Source organism: Pantherophis guttatus, chromosome 1 (assembly GCF_059756535.1).
Source record: "Pantherophis guttatus breed Tessera chromosome 1, ASM5975653v1, whole genome shotgun sequence".
Lineage (NCBI taxonomy): Eukaryota > Metazoa > Chordata > Lepidosauria > Squamata > Colubridae > Pantherophis > Pantherophis guttatus.
The window spans coordinates 329,967,621-329,993,128 of record NC_142063.1 but is presented as its reverse complement, the minus strand read 5'-3'; the positions used below and the strand labels follow the sequence as shown (position 1 = coordinate 329,993,128).

General features: G+C 37.1%; 1 protein-coding gene across 1 annotated transcript in view; it reads left to right on the top strand.

Annotated features, from left to right (window-relative positions):
• The window catches only part of RABEP1 (rabaptin, RAB GTPase binding effector protein 1), a 67,878-nt gene that overhangs the window by 26,249 nt on the left and 16,121 nt on the right, over nt 1-25,508 (top strand). The window contains exons 2-11 of the mRNA XM_034420893.3: nt 4,684-4,809; nt 8,497-8,700; nt 9,728-9,888; nt 12,540-12,659; nt 15,073-15,208; nt 18,181-18,359; nt 19,872-19,997; nt 21,434-21,898; nt 22,098-22,202; nt 24,494-24,610. Of these exons, the coding sequence (XP_034276784.1) occupies nt 4,684-4,809; nt 8,497-8,700; nt 9,728-9,888; nt 12,540-12,659; nt 15,073-15,208; nt 18,181-18,359; nt 19,872-19,997; nt 21,434-21,898; nt 22,098-22,202; nt 24,494-24,610 (1,739 nt within the window). The remainder of the gene's footprint in view (nt 1-4,683; nt 4,810-8,496; nt 8,701-9,727; nt 9,889-12,539; nt 12,660-15,072; nt 15,209-18,180; nt 18,360-19,871; nt 19,998-21,433; nt 21,899-22,097; nt 22,203-24,493; nt 24,611-25,508) is intronic.

The following is a 25,508-nucleotide window of genomic DNA, read 5'->3' as shown; positions in this document are numbered from 1 at the left end:
CACTTATAATCCCCTGGAGCCAGCCTCGTGTAACCTCCCGGGAGGCCAGTACCAACCAGGAGGGACACGGGTCCAGTAAACATGTGGCAGCACTAATCTTACCCAGAACCCTGTCCACATCCTCAGGAGCCACAGGATCAAACTCCTCCCAGATAATATTCTCAAGACCTACCCTCATCTCCTCCCCTGGACTCATCCAATCGGAGTCCAAGCCTTCCCGAATCCAAGTGACTTTATCATGCAGGAATTGCACAAAATCCTCAGCTCGACCCTGCAAGGGATCTTCCCGCACTCCCCCCCCGAAGAAGGGAGTGGGTCACCCTAAACAGAGCGGCTGGGCGGTTCTCTGCAGAGGCGATAAGAGTGGAAAAATGGTTAGATTTTGCCGCTTTTTTTTTTTTAATTTGATTTATATGCTGCCCTTCTCCGGAGACTCAGGGCGGCTTATAATGCGTTAAGCAATAGCCTTCATACTTTTGTATATTTATACAAAGTCAGCTTATTGCCCCCACAAACTGGGTCCTCATTTCACCTACCTTAGAAAGGATGGAAGGCTGAGTCAACCTTGAGCCTTGGAGAGATTCGAACCAGCAGTAAATTGCAGGCAGCTGTGTTAATAACAGGGTGCGTAGACCACTGTACTATCAAGGCTCTTAACCTAGTGGCTTTTATCGCCACTAGGTAGGTCTTGATATAAGACTTCACCAGTGTCCGGTTAGAATCGGATTGACTAGTCCTCCAGATGCTCTCTAGGCGTCTTTTCCGACGCTTCATCTCTCTCAGCTCCTCGGAGAACTATGGAGCCAATTGAGATCGGCATCGGGTCAGAGGCCGCAAAGGCACGACACGGTCCAAAGCTCCGGTGGTCGCACTCTCCCAGGCGGCCACCAGGTCTTCAGTCGAGTCATGTGCCAGGGTCTCAGGAAACGGCCCAAACTCCGTCAGGAACCTTTCGGGATCCATCAGGCGCCTGGGACGGAACCATCTAGTCGGTTCTGTCTCCCTGCGGCGGGGGGAAGCGGCTGGAAAGTCCAAGTGAAGGAGCGAATGATCTGTCCATGACAAGGGTTTAATGTCTAAGTCCCCTCTACCAAGATCATTCAACCACTGACCAGAGACGAAAATCAAGTCCAGAGTGTGTCCCCCTATATGAGTGAGGCCATTAACTAACTGGGTCAGGTCCATGGTCACCATGGAAGCCATGAACTCCCGAGCCACCTCTGACGCCTCACCTGCGGATGGTAGGTTGAAATCCTCCATGACAATGAGTCGGGGGGGTAACAACCGCCACCCCGGCAATAACGTCGAGCAGCTCGGGCAGGGTCGCCGCCACGTGGCAGGGAGCCAGGTACGTAGTCAGCAAACCCATCTGCACCCCATGGCCCCACTTCACAAAAAGAGATTCACATCCGGCTATCTGAGGAACTGTGGTCTCCCTCGGACAAAGACTTTCCCTAATAATGTCTTAAGGCTATCTGAGGAACTGTGGTCTCCCTTGGACAAAGACTTTCCCTAATAATGTCTTGTGTTCGCCCCCTCCTGTATTGTTAAATTATTCATTATTTATAGAGAGGGGAAATTGTGAAGGAGTTTAAATGTTACTGCTTTTTAACTGCCAAGCCTCATGCTGTGAACAATTCTACTTTAGTTAGGTTGCGGTTTTTGACAACAGTGCCTAAGAATGAATGTTTCAATAACGGTCATTCAGGAGTAATAGCTTCAGAGCTGTTGATGCGTTGTAATTTGAAGAGTTTATATTGGTTTTCTCAAGCAATATTTTAATGGTACAGTATAGGGATGTAAATTTGCTTTCGATTTCTAATTATTAGCCATCATTTTTTTAAATATACAAGAACCATAGAAAGCAGCTACAGAAAACTGTAAGAATTTGATAAGTAGGGGGTTTCTGTTAAAAGGCTTAATAAATGCTTGGTAGTGTAATTCTTTTATTAGAATGGCTGTTAAATTACTCTGAAAGGTTTACTAAATTGGAGCGCTTCACTATAGAAATCAGTACAATTATTGTACCAAGAATAGAAATAGGATATTGATGGGCTAATTTTTGTGGTCAATATAGTTACTTGCTGTAGAGCAGTATGATTTTAAAGGGTTTAATTAATTAATTAACATACAATTTAGAAGCTGCCTGACTCCTTAACAACTTTGGGTGGCTTACATGTAAAAAGCAAGAAACAGTAAAAGCAAGAGTAGAGAACTTATATGTCCAGCACACAAACCATACACAACAAACAACCACCCTATCTAAAGCCTTGGAGGATAGCCAGGTTTTCAGAATGCCATCAGGGTGGGAGTCATATGAATCTCTTGGGGGTTGCTGTTTCAGAAGGTCTGAATTGCTACAGACAATACATGCTTCTTAGGTTCTGATACATGGCATTATTTACCTGAAGCACACCCCCTCTGCCAGATTTTGCTGGATGGAAAGAAACTACTGGAAATAGATGCTCCCTCAAACCACCAGTGCTTTATAAGTGGTAACCAGCACCTTGAATTATACTTAGAAGCTGACTGGTGACCAGTGCAGCTCACAGAGTAGTGGTCTAACATAGGCATTTTGAGTCATGCCCCTTGCTAAGTGCACTTCCACATTCTGCACCACCTGTAGTAATGGCTTTCAAGGGCAGCCCCACGCAGATCACATTTGCAACGGTCCATTTGCGAGGTGACTGGAGCATGAGTTTCTGAAGGGCCTCCCAGTGTAGGGATGAATGCAACCACCCTTGGCCATACCTGCCACCTGCTACTTGAGCAGAAGCTGTGAATCCAAGACAAAGTCCACATTTTGCAATAATATCAAATGGGAAAACACCACCTCATCTAATATAGAGAATCCTCAGGACCATGGGTCCCAAATATCCACAGCCAGTCTTGCTCAGGATTGAGCCTCAGTCTGTTCTTCTGTATCAACTGCAGTTATTCACTTGCTTAGCAACACAATTTCTGGTCCCAATTGTAGGTGTAAGTCAAGGACTACCTGTACACCTTGTCACAGTCCTTTGCCAACCTGGAGCCAGTCTGTTTTGCCATCTTTTGTCTGTACTGAGGCTTCTGATCTGTATGTAAGTTTCTCACAAGGACAGTGAAATGCTCTGGGATCTGCACTCTTTATCTGGGGGGAAAGTGGTGACATATACCAAAATTTGTTATGGGTGTCATTGTTACAGTGACTGAAAATATGCTGGTTCCATTACAACAAGTACATGTTTAATTTTGTGTAAACTTATGAACACATGGAATTGTCTTCTGCTGGTTCAGACCATTTGTTCTGACAATTTATTATTGTCTATGCTAACAACAGCCTCCGGTATCTGAAACAAAAAGGTTACCTATCATTTGTTGCCTGATCCTTATAAACAGAGATGCTGGTAATGAATCTTCTGTATACAAACCAGGTGTTCGTGCCAGGGTGGATAAATCGAGTTGATTTAAATCACAATTTAAATTATGATTTAAATCACTAGTAAAAAGGCTTGATTTAAATCAACTCGATTTAAATCATAATTTTAAAGAGCAACTGTCATCTCTGCTACTCCTTTGACCCACTGTTGACTCACCGATAGTCCCAGTGTTGCAGAATATACAGCCTCATGCTACATACCTAAGCTCCATTTCATGCTGAATAAACTAAATTATTTATGTATCTTAAATAGAAAACTATCTTACAATAGATTTTTACCCCAAGTTTTTTATTAAAATAAATTCAATAAAATCAAAAAGATCCGATTTAAATTTAAAAAATCTGATTTTTTTGATTTTTTTAAAAAAATCATTGATTTTTATCCACCCTGGTTCGTGCCAAGCTGTGTCCTTTTGAGCTGTAGAAATGTGTATGATGGAGGAGAGTATTGTACATGTTGCTATGCATTGTGAATTTCAAGGCACTCCCTTCGTTAGCTATTATTAGAAAGACCCTGTGTTCTTGTTCTTAACCTTTAGAAAGCATTTGTTAATCATTTAAGCAGACATTTGTGAATTGGGGATGTTATGATTAGATCCCTGAAAGTTCATGATACTATTATTTATTATGTCTTCATGAATTAATTGAAATCTTTTTAAAATATATGGTTATGTTATGCTACATTATGTTATGTTACTGAAATGGAAACCCTTCTAAGATGCCGAGATCTGCCTAATTGAAGTGACATAAAAATATCAATATTAATAATTGAATAAAAGTTGCATATGTGATCTTCTGTGTATTTCAAAGTGAAAGGACTCCAGGTTATCAAATTCAAATTCAAAGCCTTTATTGTCATTGTACATCATGTATACAACAAAATTGGTTTAGCTCTCCTGGTGCAGTCCATACAAGAATACAAGACAACATGAATAATATAAATTATTCTAATATAATATAAATTATAATATAAATTATCATAACACATAGGTATGACTACAGCACTGCTACATAATACTAAGATACTGCGACTAGATAAGAATCTGTGCTGATCCCTTCTTGGCTTTAATGGCAGATTGGGATGAAAGTAGGATGATACAGTTTTATGGTACAAGCAACTGAATATTACACTTTACATGGTGTCTCTTGTATTATCTGAATGTTAAATAGCTTTGCAACAATATTGTTTGTAATAATTTTGTTCAAAGAAATATGCAGTATTTTTGGTTGTCATGATTATTGCTCTTTCTTTGATTTACTTTTAGCTCTTCTTCAACGAGTAGCTGAACTAGAGAAAGTCAATGCTGAATTTCTACGTACAAAACAGAATCTCGAGCAAGAATTTAATCAAAAGAGAGCCAAGTTTAAAGAATTGTATCTGGCTAAAGAAGGTAATGTTTAATTATTCTACCGTGTTTCCCCGAAAATACATCCTTCCCCGAAAGTAAGTCCTAGCTTGATTTTTACATATGCACCCAATATAAGCCCTACCCCCAAAAATAAACCCTAATTAAGACCCCACCCACTCCAGGGTGCATGAGTAAAAATTAAGATAGAGTGGGGATAGGGGGGTGGAGCTGCCCTACTACTTACGTTTAGACAGTTGCAGCCAGGCCTCAGGCGCTCTTTCTTCTGCAGCTGGCAAGGCAGGCAAGGCTTTCCTAAAGGCCTCTGCAGCCAATAACAGAGCTCCGGATCAACCCAGAGCTCTGTTATCGGCTGCAGAGGCCTTCAGGAAAGCCTTGTTGGCCCGCAGAAGAAGTTCCTGAAGGTCTTTGACAGCCAGGGGGCGATACACACAGGTGAGGTGAGTCAATGGACAACATCCCCCCAAAATAAGACCTGATGCCTTTTTTGGTGGCAAAAAAAATATAAGATAGTATCTTATTTTTGGGGAAATACGGTAAGTAGACATAAAAATGCTAACTCTTCACTATGATGACTAGATAGAGAATTATTATTTAACAGTACAGGGAATGTATTGTTTGACAAAATATATGTGAGGATCTTTCCCACATGGAAAAGCATTATTCTCTGTCTCACAAGACATAAAGACCCTTCACAAATCTTAGGCTTCAAAATGAGTTGAAAAAGCATAGTACATAATTTAGAATGGAATACACATAGTCCTTGACTTATGACCAGTTTTTCAGTGACAGTTTGAAGTTACAACAGCACTGAACAAATGGTGGCTATGACCAGACCTCAAAGTTCTGGCTGTTCCAGCACTTTCTGTGGTTGTATGATTGCACCCTGGGCACTTGGCACCGTGCATTGATGACTAGTTGCAGCTTCTTTCTGAATAACTTCAGTGAACACAAGACTGATTTGAAATAGTGGGTATCATCTTGAAGAATTTGCAGTGAGCCTGTGGTCCGATCCCATTTTGTTTGAGTAGAAGCACCTTGACTAATAAGGAATGCCTGTTGATTTTGTGTTAACTGGATTATCACAGCCCTTGAGAAGAGACAAAGAATGTCCTTGCATGTCATGAGAAAAAAATTAAAAGGTATTAGGCCAGATTCAAGCTTGGATTTTATAGATAATGGTATTAAACCAACTCATGAAATCAGTGGAGAAAGAATTGGCAAGCTCTGGGCCATAGCATTAAATAGTCTGTATCAGGCCTGGGAGAGAGATTAATAATTTGGATTCATAATATAAGTTCATAAATCTGAGCAGTCATAATGAAAACCATTCCAGTGTTTAGCATGTTCAAGATTCTCCAAATTATATTACAATATTACCCCCTAAGATGTAGGAAATAAAGTAAATGTTTACACCATTAGCTTTTGGGATGGAAGGAACTTTTGGGTAATGATGGAAATAGAGAACATTTCCAAAGATTCACAGAAGCCACTTTTCAATTTTGAAACGGCACCTCTTCTTAAATGTGTAAGAAAGCCCCTTTGTTGCTTTTTTTGAAGAAGCTGCATTGTCTGTCCTCCCACACTGGTGTCTTTCAGATCTTTTCCCCAAAGATACTTTTTCAAAAGGCACCTTTTCTTATTTTTTTTCCTTGAAAATGTTTCGCTTCTCATCTAAGAAACTTCTTCAGTTCTTTTTTTTTTAAGTTTTTTATTAGTAGTTCAAAATTAAAAACATTGGACATAGATATGACATCACTGGTCCCAAGCATCTTCCAACACTTTAAACTAATACATAATGTACTAATGGTAATATAATAATATATTCCTTACACTTTATACGTTATTTAAACATAGAATAATAATAATAATAATAATAATAATAATAATAATAATAATAATAATAATTTATACCTTATTCCTATACAATTATACATATCTATACCTACATATACCTAGCTTTACAATTCACATACATATTTATCTATAATAACATATATAACACTACACATTTGTCTCGGCTGTCCTCCTTTTATCTAACCAGTCATAGAATTTTGCCCAGATTTTATAGTACAATGTTTCGCTTTTATCCTTGAGTTCCAAGGTGAGTCTATCTATTTCTGCACAATTGAAAATTTTTAGTAGTATTTCCTCTTCAGTTGGGGTATCTTTCTGTTTCCACTTCTGCGCAAAGGCTATCTGTGCCGCTGTAAGTATATGTAGTAGTAGATAATTTATGTCTTTCTTGTATTTGCCCTCTGTCATTCCCAAAAGGAAAAATTCTGGTTTGACTTCTATGTTTATTAACAAAATTTCTTCCAACCAACTCTTTATCAGATTCCAATATTTTTTTGCCTTTGGGCATTCCCACCACATATGATAGAGAAACTGCTTCACTTCTGACGGAATGATGGGGAATAGAAATATTTCTATACTTTGCAGTCATCTGGCTGTTAACAATATGAAGGTTGGTTCTATTCAAAGAACAGAAATCTTTTTTCCCCACCATTCAGTCAGAACTGAAGAAGCTTCTTGGATGAAAAGCGAAATGTCTTCAAGGAAAAAAAAAAGTCCAGTTGCCTTTTGAAAAAAGCACCTTTGGGACAACCATGATCTGGATGGCTGAGAATCTCCATAGACATTCAGATCTTTTGTTTTTTAGTCCCCTTACCTTCAGAAGAAATATTCCTCTATATTTTCCCCTAATTTCTGTATCGTGCCCTCCTTGTTTCTCCTAGCAAAGAATAATGGAGGTCACAGGGCTTAATAGAAGAAAGTGAAATGTGGCATATGAGCGGTGGCATATTTCTAAAACTTCTATAATAGGGTATTTGGTTACACTGAGAGTTTCTCTGTTTTCCAAAACCATCCAGAATATGAGGAAGGCCTCAGCAGAAGGCCTCACCCATTGATTAAAGTAGGCAGGTTGTTTTGATTCTTATTAATCCATTGGCACATGAGCTGTGTAAACTATCCAAAGCTGCTCCAAAGTTTGTTCTTTATCCTTATTTGGAGCTGTTCCAGGAAGCAATCTGGAAACTAGAAGACAAATAGTTGATCAAATTGGATTACCTGTCAGAGGTTATGAATAATATCATCTGGATGAACTTTCAAGAGCAGAATATACAAAAAGATAAAAGGCTTTTAAATTTTGATGTCACACAACACAAAAAGATAGCATTTTTCCCTAATATTAAGGTGGCTACAAGGGGTTTTTTTTGTTTTATTTTTGATTGTGAACATGGTGTTCAGCTGAGTGTGTAGAAGTCTATAACTATAGCTTGGTATGTGGTTAAGGTAGGTTATTTCTAGGGCCATCCAATCTGAAAAGATAGGGCGGATTCTTCCTGCAGAAAGCACACTTGACTCTGTTCAAGAAGAGGCGTGGTCTCAACATTTAAAAATGCCCTCCCTGACATCCTAAGATGGCAAATTCATGGTAAGTATAAAGTCTGCTTTCTGATACTAGGAAGTATGATTCCATAATAAAAAGCAGCTTTAAAACAACAGTATTCAATATTTCAAGCTTACCATAAAGTTGGAAGGGGAACTGAGAATGAGATATAAAGCTAGAGTGGTAAACTGGGTGTAGAATTTATACTGATTTGCTTAGAGCTAATCCAATAATCCTAAAGGAGGTTTCTTCCCTTGGCTCCAGGAATCTCTAAAATAAATAAATATTTATATAACTATCCCCTATTGTTTTTAAAGAGGATCTGAAGAGGCAAAATGCAGAATTGCAGGCAGCACATGATGATCTGGAGAAACTTCAAAAGCAGCTCATGGAAGCACAGGCTGAAATGGAGAACATCAAAGCCATTGCTACAGTGTCTGAAAATACTAAACAGGAAGCTATTGATGACATAAAGAAGCAGTGGCAGGAAGAAGTTGCCTCTCTGCAGGCTATAATGAAAGGTAGGACTAATACAAATAGATGGATTGTTAGGCCAGTTTCATACTGTCTCTGATACATAGCTTGCTATTCCAAACCATTATATAGAAAAACTATATAGAAAAACATTATATAGAAAAATTTCAATAGCTCTTGTGGAAAGGAAAGTGTACTAAATTGATTCAGAAGAATAATTTGATATATGAGGTCTTTGCTTGGCATTGTTTGTTCTGTGGTTTCTTTAATTTTGTGGCTTCACATTTTTTCTTGTTATTTAGAAATACCCATCCTGCTTGTGTTAAAAGTTGGTTCAAACAGACTTCCAAAAATAAATAAATGAACTTTGTCATAAAAATTATGATTATGCTCCTGATAGTATATTCTTTCTTTTTTAAAAGTAGGATTTATACTCAATAAATAAATAAATACATTTAATTCCTCTGACCTGAAGCAGATATATATGAAAAACAACCATATTAATAAGAAAGGTAGGCTAGAACAGTTCTTACTGACAATGTACAAAAGTATGTATGTATAGTGGCAGTTAGACTCTTGATTTGTACTCTGCACAGATTTTCTATTTCATTATCAGATGTGAAATTGTAAATATATTTTTGAAAAACAAAGACTTGTTAATAACTGCACGAGGGATTATGGTACTTCTGTATCCTTCTTGCACTTATTGTTAATATCTGAAATATTATCTAGTGTAGAAAAGTTTACAGAGTCACTTCTATCATAGCCACTAGGACAAACAATGTGGTTTGAATCTTTCAAATGTAACTACAGCATCTACATTTTCTATGTTTACTTGGAAAATATACTCTGAACTTGATATTTAATCATAAGCTGTACAAATTCAGTGAAGGTGCCATTTCCTTTCTAGATGATTTTATTCCAGTAAACTATCAGACACACCCTGGACTTGTTGGATTGGTGCATTTTAGATGTATATCAAATAATATGCTTAAGAATCTCACTCTGGGGCTTCTGGTGGTCTTGTAACAAGAGTGTCAGCAAAGATGATTTGTTGTTGTTGTTATTATTCAGAAACTGTCCGTGAATATGAAGGCCAGTTTCATCACAGGTTGGAACAAGACCGATCTCAGTGGAATCAATATCGAGAGAACGTTGAACGGGAAATAGCAGAGCTGAGAAGGCGACTTTCAGAAGGTCAAGAAGAAGAAAACTTGGAGAATGAAATGAAGAAGGTTAGTCAGGATAGAGCAGAATTCCTCAACCTTGGCAACTTGGGTGGGCTTCAGCTCCCAGAAGTCTCCAGCCAGTATTCCATAAAAAAATGGAACCATATGCCACTTGATAGTAGATTAACAAATTGGGCTGATTTTAGCTTCACTGTTTCTAAGCTTTGGGCTCTATATAAAGCCCTTTTATTTAATCTCACTTTTTGTGCATGAAAGCATAATATTTATTTATTTATTTATTTATTTATTTATTTAATTATTTAATTATTTAATTATTTAATTATTTAATTATTTAATTATTTTACCAATGTCTTAAAGACTGATCTGAAAATACCACTGGGAGGCATTGAAACAAAAAGTTATGCCATGCAAGAATTTTTAATTTTTATCATTGAAAATTGTCCAAAAATATTTAATTTAATTTAATTTAATTAATTCAATTTATATGCCGCCCCTCTCCGAAGACTCAGGGCAGCATATTGAAATGTTTTAAAGCCCAGTTTTTCATTTCTTTGTTTAATTTCTTCCATATTGGTACATAATTATTTGTAAAGATTTTAATAATACTTTAGTAATAGTGATATCTAAATATTTTAAAGATTTATATACTATTGGAATCCTTAAAAGTGTGGAAATTTCCTTTTGAGTTTTTGGGAATGTACGAATAAACATCAAATGTGATTTATGAAAATTAGTTGATGGTCCTTATACCTCTACAAAGTCCTCTTAATTCCTTCTTAATATAGCTAGCTGAAGGAAAGTATTTGAGATCATATCATCTGCAAATAGATTTTAAAAATATGTCTTGTCTCCCATTTTTATCCCTTTAATCTGATTATTGGATCTAATTGCTGTTGCCAAAACTTTGGTGATAAAAGACAACCCTACTTGGTACCTCTTAAAATCATAATGGGATCCGAATCATAGCTGTTAAGACATATCTGGGATTTAGTTGATCCATAAATACATTTGATCAACTTATAGAAGCCTGTCAAATTTAAACTAATTTTTATTTTTAAAATTGTATTTCCAGATAATCAAAGGTTTAAATATATATAAAGAACATGTGGTTAATGAAGATTTATTTATGTTACAATTTGTATAATATTTCATAGTTTTCTAATAGCAATAGCAATAGCACTTAGACTTATATACCGCTTTACAGTGCTTTACAGCCCTCTCTAAGCGGTTTACAGAGTCAGCATATTGCCCCCAACAATTTTGGGTCCTCATTTCACCCACCTTGGAAGGATGGAAGGCTAAGTCAACCTTGAGCCTGGTGAGATTTGAACTTCCTAATTGCAGGCAGCAGAAGTAGCCTGCAATACTGCACTCTAACCACTGCGCCCCCATGGCTTTTATTTTGGAATAAAGCCAGCTTGATCATAGGAATAATTTCACTTGCAATCACTTTTTATTGGTTGGCTAACAATTTAGTGTACAGTTTATAATTCGTATTGAGAAGTGAGATGGGCTTATAAAATGCCAAATCCTGGAGATTTTTCTCTTATTCCACATTATCTTAGAGTGTTTTCTAAGATTTTGGTAAAGGTTCCCCTTGATGCAAATTATTGCATAAAAATAGAAATTCAGGTACTAAAATTATAAAATTATAAAATTATTATCTAGGACCAGAGTGTTTAGTATATTTTAATTGGTTTTTTATTAACGTTTGTATTACATGTATTTTTATCGTTCGCTGTTCACCGCCCTGAGTCCCTTAGGAATAGGGCGGTATATAAATTTAATAAATAAAATAAATAAAATCTTTTTAAATGCCTTATAAAATTTCCCTGACAATCCACAAGATTTTGCATTTTGAATAATATTCAAGACTTAAGTGATTTCTGAAATAGAAAAGGAGATTCCATAAATAGTATATCCTCAGGAGCTGAATGTTAATTTATTTAAATATTGATTGATTTTTATTGAAGGATTATGTGAGAAATATAATTGCTGAAAAGTTTGAATTGTTCACTTATACCTTTAATTTTGATCACAATTTGACCATTGCTATTTTTAATTGCACTTATATATTTTTCCCATTAGCTTTTTTCAGTTTATTTGCCAGTACAGTATTCTAGAATTTTTATTACATGTTTGTAGTAAAATTACTCTTTGCAAAAATAATCTGAGAGGACATTTATCTGCCTCCAAACCATCAAACTCTCTCCTTTGATTTATTATTTGTTTGTAATTCAAGTCTGAATCAATTCTGATTCAGTTCTGTTATAATTTATGAATAAATTATTAATTTCTAAATAAAGCTTACGTGCCTTTTATGCTGATATATTTTTTATCATGTTAATCTGGTTTATACTCTCTTCTTTTAATACTGCACAACATACCATCTTGTTCTTACTGAAGTTTCATTTGTATGATTTTTGAAAAAGGTTTCTCTACTCTTTGTTTGAGTTACTTATATAGTATTATATTGAAACACCAATCGTAAGTAAGTGGAACAATCTGTTCTCATTGAACCCAAGTAGCTTTGAAATTGTCAATGTGTGTCAGTGTGCCTTTTATACATTCAGCACCCAAGAAATCTGTTGCCTAAAACTGATAGAGTACTGAGATTCTGCTAGGATCAGTCAATAGACTGATGACTGAAATCAGGTCACAGATGGATTTATTGTATCATTTAATGTTGATTTCAGGCTCAAGAAGATGCAGAAAAACTTCGTTCAGTTGTGATGCCCATGGAGAAGGAGATTGCAACTTTAAAGGATAAACTGACTGAAGCTGAAGAAAGAATAAAAGAGCTGGAAGCTTCAGAGGTGAGCAAAACAAAATACTATCAATAAGTGCTGAGGAAGAGTATAATAATTACTGATCTAACAATACTGCATATTGTTTCTTTACTTTGTAGCATGCCGTTTTTCATGCTTTTTTGAACGGGAAACGTGACACCATAGGAGATTTCTGTGAACAAAGTATTGTCACTAAGCATTATAAATATATTTAAAAATACAATTATCTCTTATTCTTTCTTCTCCTTCAACCCTGTCCATGGCATGGCATGGCATCATTGCTTTCTTCAAAATTCAGAACTGTAGCTTTGCTTCATCTGTTTCTTGTTGAATACATTTTGAATTTACTAAGAAAATGTAAGTTTACTAGAGAACATTAAAACCAGGGGTGAAATGCTACCAGTTCGCTGCAGTTCAGGCGAACCGGTAGTGATAAAAACTACAGGTTCGAGTGAACCGGAAGTTTAAAAAATGCTTTAAAAAAGTAAAAAAAGATTCCAACAATCGCGCGGCACAGCTGTGATTGTTGGAACCTTTTTAAAAAAACTTTTTAAAAGCATTTTTACTACCTATTCGCCCGAACCAGTAATAAAAAAATGCTTTAAAAAAGTTTTTTTAAAAAAAAGTTGGCCACACCCACCCAGTCATATGACCACCCCCCCCCCCCAAAAAAAAAAAAACCCACACCCACAGAACCGGTAGCAATAAATTTTACATTTCACCACTGGTTAAAACTCAATGAAGATTTGAATATCTCGGCCTCACATTCAATCCCGATAAGCTAAGTATATATGGCATTTAAAGAATATACCATGGTTTGAGAAAACTAATACCACACTTTAATATTCAAGATATCCCAGGTACATCATTCCTTTTTTCTTAATAACTTTTAATATTTGCTTTCAGCGGAGGATTATAAAAGAACTTGTTTAACAAGTGAATATTATAAGATAAGGAAGCAGCATTCATTATCTTTCTAACTGTAGAGTTGACCTTTCCACAAATACTGTGGTGGAGATGTTTCATGATCCTCCTCACACAGATCTTTGCATGCTATTAACTTATTAAACTGAAGCAGAAGATACCAGTGAAGCAAACAGCTGCCATCTTAAAATCCTCTCTTGTCTTAATTATACATTATTATTCTTATATTTACATATAAGGCCTTTATATAATTTGCAATAGTCATTTTAGAATCTAAAGTATGGGCTAAAAGTTCTTAAAGTAAGTAATATTTTAATTTTTTAAAAAATAGGAAATTAATAGGTATAAAATAAGACACCAACTTCCATTGATTCATATGTGCCATCAAACAATAATGATCATGTAGGATGATCTGCCCCAAGTGGCCCTTTAGGCTATCCAATATTGCACCTGTCACCACTGCATTCAAGTTCATCCATTATACTGCTGGTTTTCTTCTTTTCTTTGCCAGCACCATATATTTCTCAAAAGAGCTTCTTTTTACATTGTGTGTCTAAGATATAATTTCAGCCTGTTTATTTGTGTCTCCAGTGACAACTTGGATTTATCTGTAATCCATTTGTTTGTCTTCCCTGCTATCCACATTATTCCCAAGAGTCTTCTCCAACATCAACTTGGAAATCGTGAATACTCTTTCTGTATTTTTCAAAATCCAACATTCACTTCCATAGAGTGTCACAGGGAAAACAATTGCGGACATAATTCTGAACTTTGTATGCATCAACACATCAAGGAATATTTTTTTCCGAACCCTTCATATATTACCAGATACTAATCTATGGCACATTTCTTGGTTGCTGATTGCTTTATTGTTAATAGTTGATCCCAGAAGACAGATACTAACCATTTTTCCAATATCTTCCGTGTCAATTCCTTGTCAATTGGTTGCTCCACCTGTTATCATTATTTTCGGTTTCAGAATTAATCTCAGTTCCATTTTTTCACTCTTCTTGATATTTATTAGTAGAGTAGTAGATATTCGTTAGTAATTTGATTTTTCAGCTATCAGAGAAGTGTCACCATGTAGTGCAAATTATCAGTGTTTCTTTCCTCCAGTTTTGAAACCGTGCTTGTCTTTTTCCAGTCTAGTAATCAATCAGGAGAACTACAGATGTCATACTTTTGAATGATTTTCCTCAATAAATCAATGAACAAATATAATGTTTTTGACAATTATTTTATTGAGTACCCTCGATTTAGTTTTAGGACATGTGTGAAGAACAAGCCATGTTTTAGAACATACTGTATTTATACAGAAATATTGAAATTTTAAAAGGGTTCACAAACATTGAAGCACCACTGTAAAGCTACAATGTGGGTAATATACAAGACCTAGATATATCGTTACATACATCTACATATATCCTGACTAATAACTTTTTCTAACATGCTTAGAAATATACTTGATAAATATCTATGCTAACCATTAACTTTTGCTTCTCTGTATGTTTTTCAGGTTAAAGAACTGAATCACTACTTGGAAGCTGAGAAATCCTGTAGGACAGATCTAGAAATGTATGTGGCTGTTTTGAACACTCAAAAGTCAGTTCTGCAAGAAGATGCAGAAAAATTACGGAAAGAACTTCATGAAGGTATGGATTTTTCTCTGGGCTAAATATATGAAAATAGTAGTTTAATGTAGATTTAGAACATAGATGTCAAACTTGATTGTGTTGTGTGGTGTCACATGACGTATCATGATGTTTTTTGCCTTTGCGGAGCTGGGGTGGGTGTGGCCTACACGTGACACTTCCAGCCCACGGGCCGCCAGTTTGAAACCCCTGATTTAGAACATGCAACTACATGCTCAAGCTAAGCTGTATGCCCATAATACGCTACTAAATACAATGTAATGTCGTCTCATATTGGAAAAATAACTCTCAGAGTCCACAATTCTAAGAAGGCAGGAAGCTTCATACAAACCAGAATTCAGCCTTTGATATACAATTAGTATGTATATAAAGTTAAATTTTATTTTTTTAAATATGTAATGCATATTAAGGAACGTATTTTGTAATTTGTGGAGTTTTTTTTCTTTTTTGACTTTCCTTGCCCTTTGTTTGACATCTGAACAAATGGTTTCCTGGAGAATAGTACAGCTAGTCCTCAACTTATAACCATTCGTTTAGTGATTGTTCAAAGTTGCAACATCACTGAAAAAAGTGACTTATGACCATTTTTCACACTTATAATTGTTGCTGTATCCCTATGGTCACATGATCAAAATTCGGATGCTTGACAACTGATTCATATTTATGATAGTTGCTGTATCCTGGGATCATGTAATCACCTTTTGCGACCTTCTGACAAGCAAAGTCAATGAGGAAGCTGGATTTACTTAACAACTGTGTTACTAATTTAAAAACTGCAGGGATTCACTTAACAACTGTGGGAAGAAAGATTGTAAAATGGGGGAAATTCACTTAACAACTGTCTCGCTTTCTGCTCCATTGTGGTCATAAGTCAAGGACTACCTGTAATTATAAAGAATATTAACTCAATGTTAATAAAGAGCTATAAAGAAGCAATGTTGTTGAAAGAGGGTAAGCTTATGTAAGAGCAATATCAAGTAGTAAATTCAGTTCTTCATGTGTTCTTGAGTACTGAGAACAGACAATAAAATTGGAATATTGTTTTGTAGTTATCAGAATCCTCTTGGGCTCACATCTGATTTGACTGTGTTAAGACAGGATCTTATAAAATTGTTATTAATTTTTTTTATTATTATTTAACTGAGTGATTCCACATAATCTGTTCTGTAGATTATCTGGCTGAAGTATGCCTTTTATATTCATAGTAGTTCGTATTGTATGCACGTATAGTTTAGGAGATGTAAAGCATTATGAATCAAATAAATCTTTAATGCTGTTCCTACTTATCCATTCCTTCCACAAAAACTCAATATGCATTCTCTTGAAAGTCTTACATCAAGAGAACCTTTGATTTGAGTTTGAGATGAATCAAGCTTTGAGCTCTTCAAAACGTAACATTCTTATTACATCAATTTGAGTAAATAATAAAAAATGAACTACACCCCATAAAATTAATGGTGCAACAAAACATATGAATTCAATTGCTGTAGTGGTTGCTACAACTTAAGAAAATAAACTACATTTTCTTTGGCATTCAAAAGTATGGAAAATTGTATTGGCTGAAACATAACAACGAAGAGTAGTTCTTACCAATGTGTATCTTTAATGGAACTGCATTTACATGGAAAAGTATGCAGTGGGGTACCTCAAGGACCCAATACTCTTCAGTATTTTCATAAACGATTTATATGAGGAGATAGAAGGGGAACTCATTAGATTTGCAGATGTCACCAAGTTGGCTAAAGATACAAAAGTATTTTGACAGACTTGAACACTGGGTCCTATCTAACAAAATGAAATTCAGTGGTGAGAAAAGTACAATTTCACTCTTAGACAGAAAAACCCAAATGCACAGATATAGAATAGGTGGTACCTGACTTCATACTGTATAGTAGTAACTACGAGAGAGATTTGGGAATCTTATTAGACAATCACTTAAATATGCAGTGTGTTGCAGCCACCAAGAAAGCTGTTGCAGTGTTAGACTGCATTAATAGCAGGATAGAATCAAGATCAGGTGCAGTGTTATCTTATAGGTGTGTTATTTATAATGCCTTGGTAAAAATACAGTTGGAATATTGCATCCAGTTATGATCACCATAATATAAAAATGACGTTGAGATGCTAGAAAGAGTGCCAAGAAGAGCAACCAAGATGCTTAGAGGACTAGAGGCTAAAACATAATGAAGAACAGGGTATGTTAGTTTAATGAAAAGAAGGACTGGGGGTGACATGATGTCAGTGTTCCAATATTTGAGGGACTGCCACAAAAGAGAGGGGGGTCAACCTATTCTCCAAAGCACCTGAAGGAAGGAGAAGCAGCAATGGATGGAAACTAATCAAAGAAAGAACTAATCTAGAAATAAAGATAAATTTTCTGACAGAACAATTAATCAGTGGAACAGCTTGCCTTCAGAAATTGTGGATGCTCCATCACTGGAGAATTTTAAAAAGAGATTGGACATTTGTCTGAAATGGTAGGGTTTCTGGCTTGAGCAGGGGATTGGACTAGAAGACTTCCAGGATCCCTTCCAACTCTGTTATTCTGAGTCTTGAAGAAAATTTAAAAGATTCCTTTTGCTGCATTTTATCTCTGTTTTAGATAGGATAGAAATATTGAGTATGTGAATATATTGAAAATTTTGTATTGTTCCTTTTGTTTACAAATATATAAAACTTTATTATCAATTTTCATGCTGTTGTTTTTAGCTGTATAATTTCTGTTTTAATTCTTTGGTTTTTAATATTCTTTTTATTTTATTTTATGTATCTTGTAATTGCTGTCCATACAACAACTATAAACTGTGACATTAAATGAGGACTACTTGAATAATATGCTTACTCTGTTTCTAATTATGTATGTTAGCTTTTCAGTATGCTCCTAGATGTGTACACAGTATTACCACAATAAACTCTGTGAGCAAACCTAACTGCAGCATTTCAAATGGAGTTTGTTGTCTGTTTTCATATAGTATGCCATCTACTAGAGCAGGAAAGGCAACAGCATAATCAGCTCAAACACACGTGGCAGAAGGCCAATGACCAGTTCTTGGAGTCACAGCGTTTATTGATGAGGGACATGCAATGGATGGAGATGGTGCTGACCTCAGAACAGCTGCGGCAAGTTGAAGAACTAAAGAAAAAAGACCAGGTTAGCTAATACAACACTGAGATTTGTAGCCAAGTTTTCTTGTGGTTGAAGAAAAGAAATGTAAGTAGATGTAGGGGAGCATTTGTTTCTAGTGCTGTAATATTTGGGGGCTATATTCTTAATGACATCAGATCTCTAGATGGGGTTAACATGCATTGTGATAAAGGTTGGGAGGTTGGGTGTGCATAAGCAGAATGAACGGAAGAAGGATATGCACTGTGAATTATATAGATAATCCTTAACATTCTACCACAATGGAGACCAGAATTTCTTTTGCTAAGCAAGGTGTCAACTTGCAAAGCTTTCCAGCCCAGCGGCTACTGTGTTTCCCCGAAAATAAGACCTATCCCAAAAATAAGCCCTAGTTTGATATATACACATGTGCCCCTACTCCCAGAATAAGCCCTGTATGAGGTGGGGCAAGATGCGGATGTAAAAATCAAGCTTGGGGGAGGATGGAGGTGCCCCATGCATCCTGCACCTGCTTATCTCATCGTGCCGGTAAAGCCGCTCATGGCAGAATGCTGTGAGGCTTGTGCTGTTGGAGCAGTTCGCAGCAGAACTCCATGAGGCTCGGCGTCTCGCTGGTGGAACCGCTCGCGGCAGAACACCATGGGGCTTGTTGGGCTGGTGGAGCCCCTCGTGGCAGAATGCCCTTTATGTGCTTGCAAAGGGGACAGTTTGAAACGCAGCGATTAGCTCCATTTCAAACTGTCCCCTTTGCAAGCAAACGAAGCTTCATCTCCCTCTGGGCGAAAAGTGTTTGGGCAGCTACTGCTGGCCCTGCCCTCTCTGTCCCACTGTCTGCTTTCCTGCAGCCTCAATCTGGGCCAAGCTCTTGGCACACTCCACCAGACCTGCCAAGAGGACAAAGAGCCCCCACGAGGTGCTGCGGCTGAGAAGTGTCCCAGTAGAAGCTGGGCCAGCAGTCGGGGCAGGTGGAGGGTTGGGCATGCTGAGAGCTTGGCCCATTGCAGCCGCGGGCAAGCAGACAGTGGGATGGAGAGGGCGCCTCCTGCACTTAAAAAAAATAAGACCTCCCTGAAAATAAGCTTATTTTCAAGCCTTCCCCCCAAAATAAGACCAGAAACACGATAAGTGAGTTGCCACTTTTTTGCCATGGTTGTTAAGGAAATCACTGCAGTCACTAAGTGAACTGTGTGATTGTTAAGTGAATCTGACTTCCCCCATTGACTTTGCTGTTTTAACTTTGAATGGTCGCTAGAAAATGGTAGTAAGTCAAGGTCTACTTGCAGTACTACCGTACTTACCATATGGGCTTTTGATGTTCGCATTATGAATATCCAATATTTTGCATAAAGAAGCCAACTTATAAATTAGATATATTGAAAGGTTAATTATACTAAAAGGTAATGATATTGTAATCTGGGTTTTTAAGAATGATTTGTATTAATCTGAAATTATGCAGTTCTGGTATGGGGGGGGAATAAAGGGAGCATTTTCTATCTTGCAGATAAAAAAAAACACTTTGATTTTCAACTTTTGTCCTAGGAGGACGAAGAGCAACGAAGACTTCATAAAAGGAAAGAAGAGAAGGGGAAAGGGACTGATGATGAATCACACGTAACATGTCCTACAGTTCATGAAGAAGCCCTTCCACCATTCCCTGGTGAAGAGGTAAACTTAGTTATTATAACAGCTTCACTGGGAATGCTTCTTCTTCTTTCTTTTTTTCTTAATATATTATGTGAACCAACCCACTTTATTATACAGTATATTGTACAAACTGACAGTAGTTAATTTAACAACCAGGTTAAGCACATTGTGTGACTTGGTCCAAAAGTCACTTCAATGAATCCTTTATGGAACAGTTTGAGAGCTAGAGTCAGGGGGAGATTGTATTTCACTTTTGGATTCTGTACCAAAAAGAACTGGGTTTATGCAAGCCCTGGAATTGGCAGCTGAAAGCAAAGTCTTCCTTCTTTTTTTGCACCTATGTTTAAAATTACTTATTGTGGGGCAATTGATCCATTGTGTGAGTTTTCTCACCATCTCCTACAAAGCTGTAACCTGACTTGAAATTTAGATTATTGTCAATTCATGATAAAACATGGTTCAAAAGCTAGCTTTTAATCAAGGAACAATAAGTATGAAATAATTCAAGATGTTTTAAGTATGGTTTAAAAGAGGGGGAGAAGCTATATGACTTTGCATAAGATTTTGGCAAGGGATTCTGTTCTCTTACAAATAGTTTAGTCAGTGATGTTTGATAACTATGCATTTGAGAAACTGTTCCAAATAAGCCTGAAATAGAAGACAGATGTTCCAGTTCTTTCACAATAAATTCCCAATTGTATTGTGTTCTTCCTCAAAATATTTATCTTAAGCTTTATTTCCAAAGTAAAGAAACTATTTTCATGAGCTACAAACAGGACGTGCAGGTTCTATTTGGAGGAGGGAATCCTGATGGTACCTTTATAGCTTTATAGGTCACTATCAGCACCTAAATTGTACTTAAAAACATTAATGTAGTATTTCCAACGCAGAGGCCATACAGTTGAATCAGATCTTCCTCATTAGAATGCAGTCTGCAACATTCTGTACTTGTTGCAGCATTTGTGTGGTATTCAAGAACAGCTGCAAATAGACCCTAGTTCAGTAACTTGTTTGATGTGAAGAGAATATGAATTGCTTCCTGCTCCCCAAATGGCTGTAGCTAAACAAATGCATCTCTGGCCATATTCTCCACCTACTAGTCCATTCAGAGTTTGAATCTAGAAGCATTCTAGTCTCCTTTAGAGCTGTTCATTCCAGAACAAGTGGTGGGGCTGACAAACTGTTGATTTCTGAATAAGAAACAACTCCTAATCTGGATGAAAATAAGCTGTAAAGAGATAAATAGCATGCATCAAAAGAGAAATTTTATGAATAATGAAAACTCCACTGAAGGGGGAATTGGGGGAAGATTTCATTTTGGAGATAAACGAGGGGGGAAAGTCCATAACTCATCCTATATTTTGGTATATAACCCAGGAGTGGGTTGGTGGAGCAATGATTTGGCTGGATATAAGGGAGTTTTTTATTGTTGGACAGTTTTTCTGTTTCAATTATAGGTGCACCTCAACAGCACTCATGGTTCGGCCCACTCACTTGACACAGATGCATTGCTGTCTTCAGGAGAGTCTCTCAAGTCGGACAATGACATGTTTAAAGAGGGACTGCGTAGAGCTCAGTCAACAGACAGTTTGGGAACATCAGGATCTTTACAAGCCAAAAGTTTGGGCTACAACAATAAAGCCAAATCAGCTGGGAACCTTGATGAATCTGACTTTGGGCCACTGGTTGGGGCAGACTCTATATCAGAGAACTTTGACACTGCCTCCCTGGGCTCTCTGCAAATGCCTGGTGGGTTTATGCTAACCAAAGACCAGGAAAAAGCAATCACAGCAATGACACCAGAGCAGGAGGAAACCGCATCCCTTCTCTCCAGCATCACACAGAGTGTAGAAAATGCTTATGTGTCTCCTAGTGGTTACCGCTTAGTTAGTGAAACAGAATGGAATCTCCTTCAGAAAGAGGTATGCCTTTGTACGTACTGTAAACTCCCATCTGAGGATTATTTTATAGAGAATGATTTGTGTATTATTATACCTCTCTCCTGAAAACTTCTTGATTTTTATCCAAAATGGCTACAGTTGTTGTAGCCATCCTCTCAGTGGGATTTATACACATTCTTCTATGAAGCTTCCAGAGAAATAATGGTTTTATGTTCTCCAGGTGCAAAATGCTGGGAACAAGCTGGGAAGGCGCTGTGACATGTGTTCGAATTATGAAAAACAGTTGCAAGGCATCCAGATTCAGGAGGCCGAAACAAGAGATCAGGTGAGTGCAGCCTGGTCTCTCATCATGCAGAAAGTGAAATGATTCCAAGAGGTAATGAGAAATACAAACAAGTCATCTTTCACAGTGGTGAAATTTGTTACTACCGGTTCTGTAGGCGTGGCTTGGTGGGGAGGGGTAATGTGACTGGGAGGGCATGGCCAATTCTTTTTATTTTATTTTTTTACTTTTAAAGCCATTTTTTCTACAACCTCTTCGGCGAAGAGGTTGTAAAAAAAATGCTTTCAAAAGGCTCTGATGATCCCAGCTGAGTTGCCTTGATCGGCAGAGGGTTTTTAAAAAACCCTCTGACGATCAGGCAACTCAGCTGGGATCGTCAGAGCCATTTAAAAGAAAAAAAGCCTCTGATGATCACGCGGCTCAGCTGGGCATGGGGGGGAGCAGGGATTTTTGCTACCGGTTCTCTGAACCACCTGCCTCCATCGCTACCGGATTGGGCGATCCGGTCCGAACCGGGAGCATTTCACCCCTGATTTTTCACTTAGGGCCATTTAGTTACTAATTACAGCACCAATACTACCCTATCTTTTCACAACTCAGGGCGATTTATGTCACATTAATAAAATCAAATGCAGTAAAAATCACAAAGGCAACCCATGTTCATTGATCACCCCATTAATCTTTCATCCTATTAAAGGTTTTAGTGTAAAATGAGAAGGAGACTCGTGTGAACCCCAGACGTTGTTCCTTTTCAGTTACTATTCCAGTTTTGGGTATTGTGACTTGACTTCTTAGGATCCAACATATTTAAAACTCACTAATTTGGACAACAGAGTATATGAAAAAAGTTACCTTTCTAATAAATGAGACATTTATAAGAAAACCATCGAATAAGAATAATAAGAATAAACAATTGGACAGTGAAAACTCTCAGCAGATTCCCCAGTTCCAAAACCTTTGCCCTATGGGAGCTATAGCCTTTGAACTCATTCTCAGTAATATTCATGCTGATATTCATGCCTAATCCAAGAATAGCCACGTCAGCGTGTGCAACTGAAGTGCCTGTTGCTATCAATGCCAAGGAAAAGGCTGCTGGGCCTTAAGACAAAGTTAAACAGTGGGTAGAAACAACGTTGCTAGCTCTTAGCTTCTTCCGCTATACATTATGAATTATCGGGCTTTCTTCTGTACGCATAAATTAATGCTGCTTGTGCAAACTTACTGCTTGTGTTAATTCAACGATCAATTAATTCAGCATTATTTATTATACAGGAGTAAGAGATCAATTGAAGGCAGATTCACCTCTGGATCCCTGTGAAGCAACTTAATATAAATATTGCTTCTGTCCTGACTTTTGCAATAAAATTCATCTGCTGTTTATGCGCAACAGTTCAGATTGTTTAAACGGTACTTAACTGAACGGTCAATTAGTATTGGATGAGTTGGATTTGGAGTTCATTTGTTAAAGACTTTGGGCTTGTTTTTAAGATCAGAGTTGGTTTTTGAAGTTGATTGAGTTGGACTGATTCCCTGCATGGACTGATTCCACACATGATGATTTCCCGGTTATATCATTATGCTTATTTATGTGTATAGTTCATGGGTCACTTACACATGCAGAGATTTCTGCCTTCCACCTACCTCTGATAGCAAATTTGTTCTTATTTTCATGAGAAATGAGAGAACCTAATTTTGGGGAAGGGTTCCTTTGTTTGCTTTCAACTCAGTTCAGCCTCTTATTCATACTCAAATATATGTACAAGTTGGAGGTTGGAGGAATAGTACCTGATCCTGTGCATAAACGCTCCAGCAGATAAACGAACAGTTTCCTTTTTTAAAAATCTCTAGTGGCCTTACTATAGTATAAACTGTATTTAACGGAGCTTTTAAATTTAGTCTCTTCATAAACATTTGGATGAGGTACTTGATTCTATGTTCTGTTATGAACGTTTACATTTCAGAGAATGAAAGCACGGTATTGTACGGTACATTGTACGGTATTTCCATTAATGCTAAAAGAGGAAAAGAGGAAATAGTGCATTTTTATTAACATAATCAAACACAACAGATAAACTTTCTACCCTTTTAAGATAAAGAATTCAGAATTCTGTAATAACATTTTGTTCTGGGGTCAAAGAAACAGATGGCTGTGATGTTAAACGAGGTTATATCGTTAAGCAAAGAGAGCATGGACTGTAATGAAACTCTCATTTGTATGGTTTCTTTATCTATTCCACCTTGTTTCTAAATTATAAGCATAGATTTTGTCTTGGAGAAAAATTAACTTTATTTAGAAAAGGGATGTTTATGGTGCATTGTTTCTGACCCCATAGGTGAAGAAACTTCAGATAATGTTGAGGCAGGCCAATGATCAACTAGAAAAAACAATACGAGAGAAACAGGAGCTGGAGGAATTTATGAAACAAAGTAGTGAAGACTCAGTCAATCAGGTAAAGAAAATCTTACAGAAGACTAAAAATTCTTAAGTGAGAATGACCCTTGCATAGAGCCTATATTTAAACTGGTTGATTCTTTTTACACCAGTTGTGTACTACAGAATGTACTGGAGATGATTTAAGAGTATGTTTATCTTGTAAAGTTAACAGGATCAAATAGCACTTAGCACTTGGACTTATATATCACTTTTACAGCCCTCTCTAAGCGGTTTTCAAAGTCAGCAAATTGTTCCTAACAATCTGGGTCCTCATTTTACCAACCTCAGAAGGATGGAAGGCTGAGTCAATCTTGAGCCGGTAAGAACTGAACTGCTGGCAGTCAGCAGTCAGCAGAATTAGCCTGCAATACTGCATTCTACTGTGCACCACGGCCCTTGATGATTAATATACTAATCATATACTAATATGATTAGTATAAGGTTGTTAGTATAGTTTGGGAATTAAAAAAAACACCCCAAAAGGCAGTGGTGGTAAGCCAATTCTGTACTGTTAATTTTTTAAAAACTCTGCAGATAGTACAACTGCAACTTACAACTGGTTGTTTAACATTCAAAGTTACAACAATCTCAGAAAAGGTGTTTACTTCCAGCCATCGTAAAATGTTGCCCCTCCCTCACAGCCTCATGACTCAATTTCAGGTGCTTGGTAACCAGCTTGCTTTTATACCAGTTATCAAGTGCCCTGTGATCATGTGGTCGCCATTTGCAATCTTCTCTACCAGATTTTCCAGAGGATCAATGCGGAAGCTGGCAGGAAAGGTTGCAAGTGGAGGCGATAGGGGAAAGTTGAAATTGTTTGTGTGCTGCAGGAACAGAGTTGAAATCTTGAAGAAATCAGCTCCATTCAGGAGCCCCACAGAGGGGTGAGGAAAACCTTCAGCTGATCCACTGGG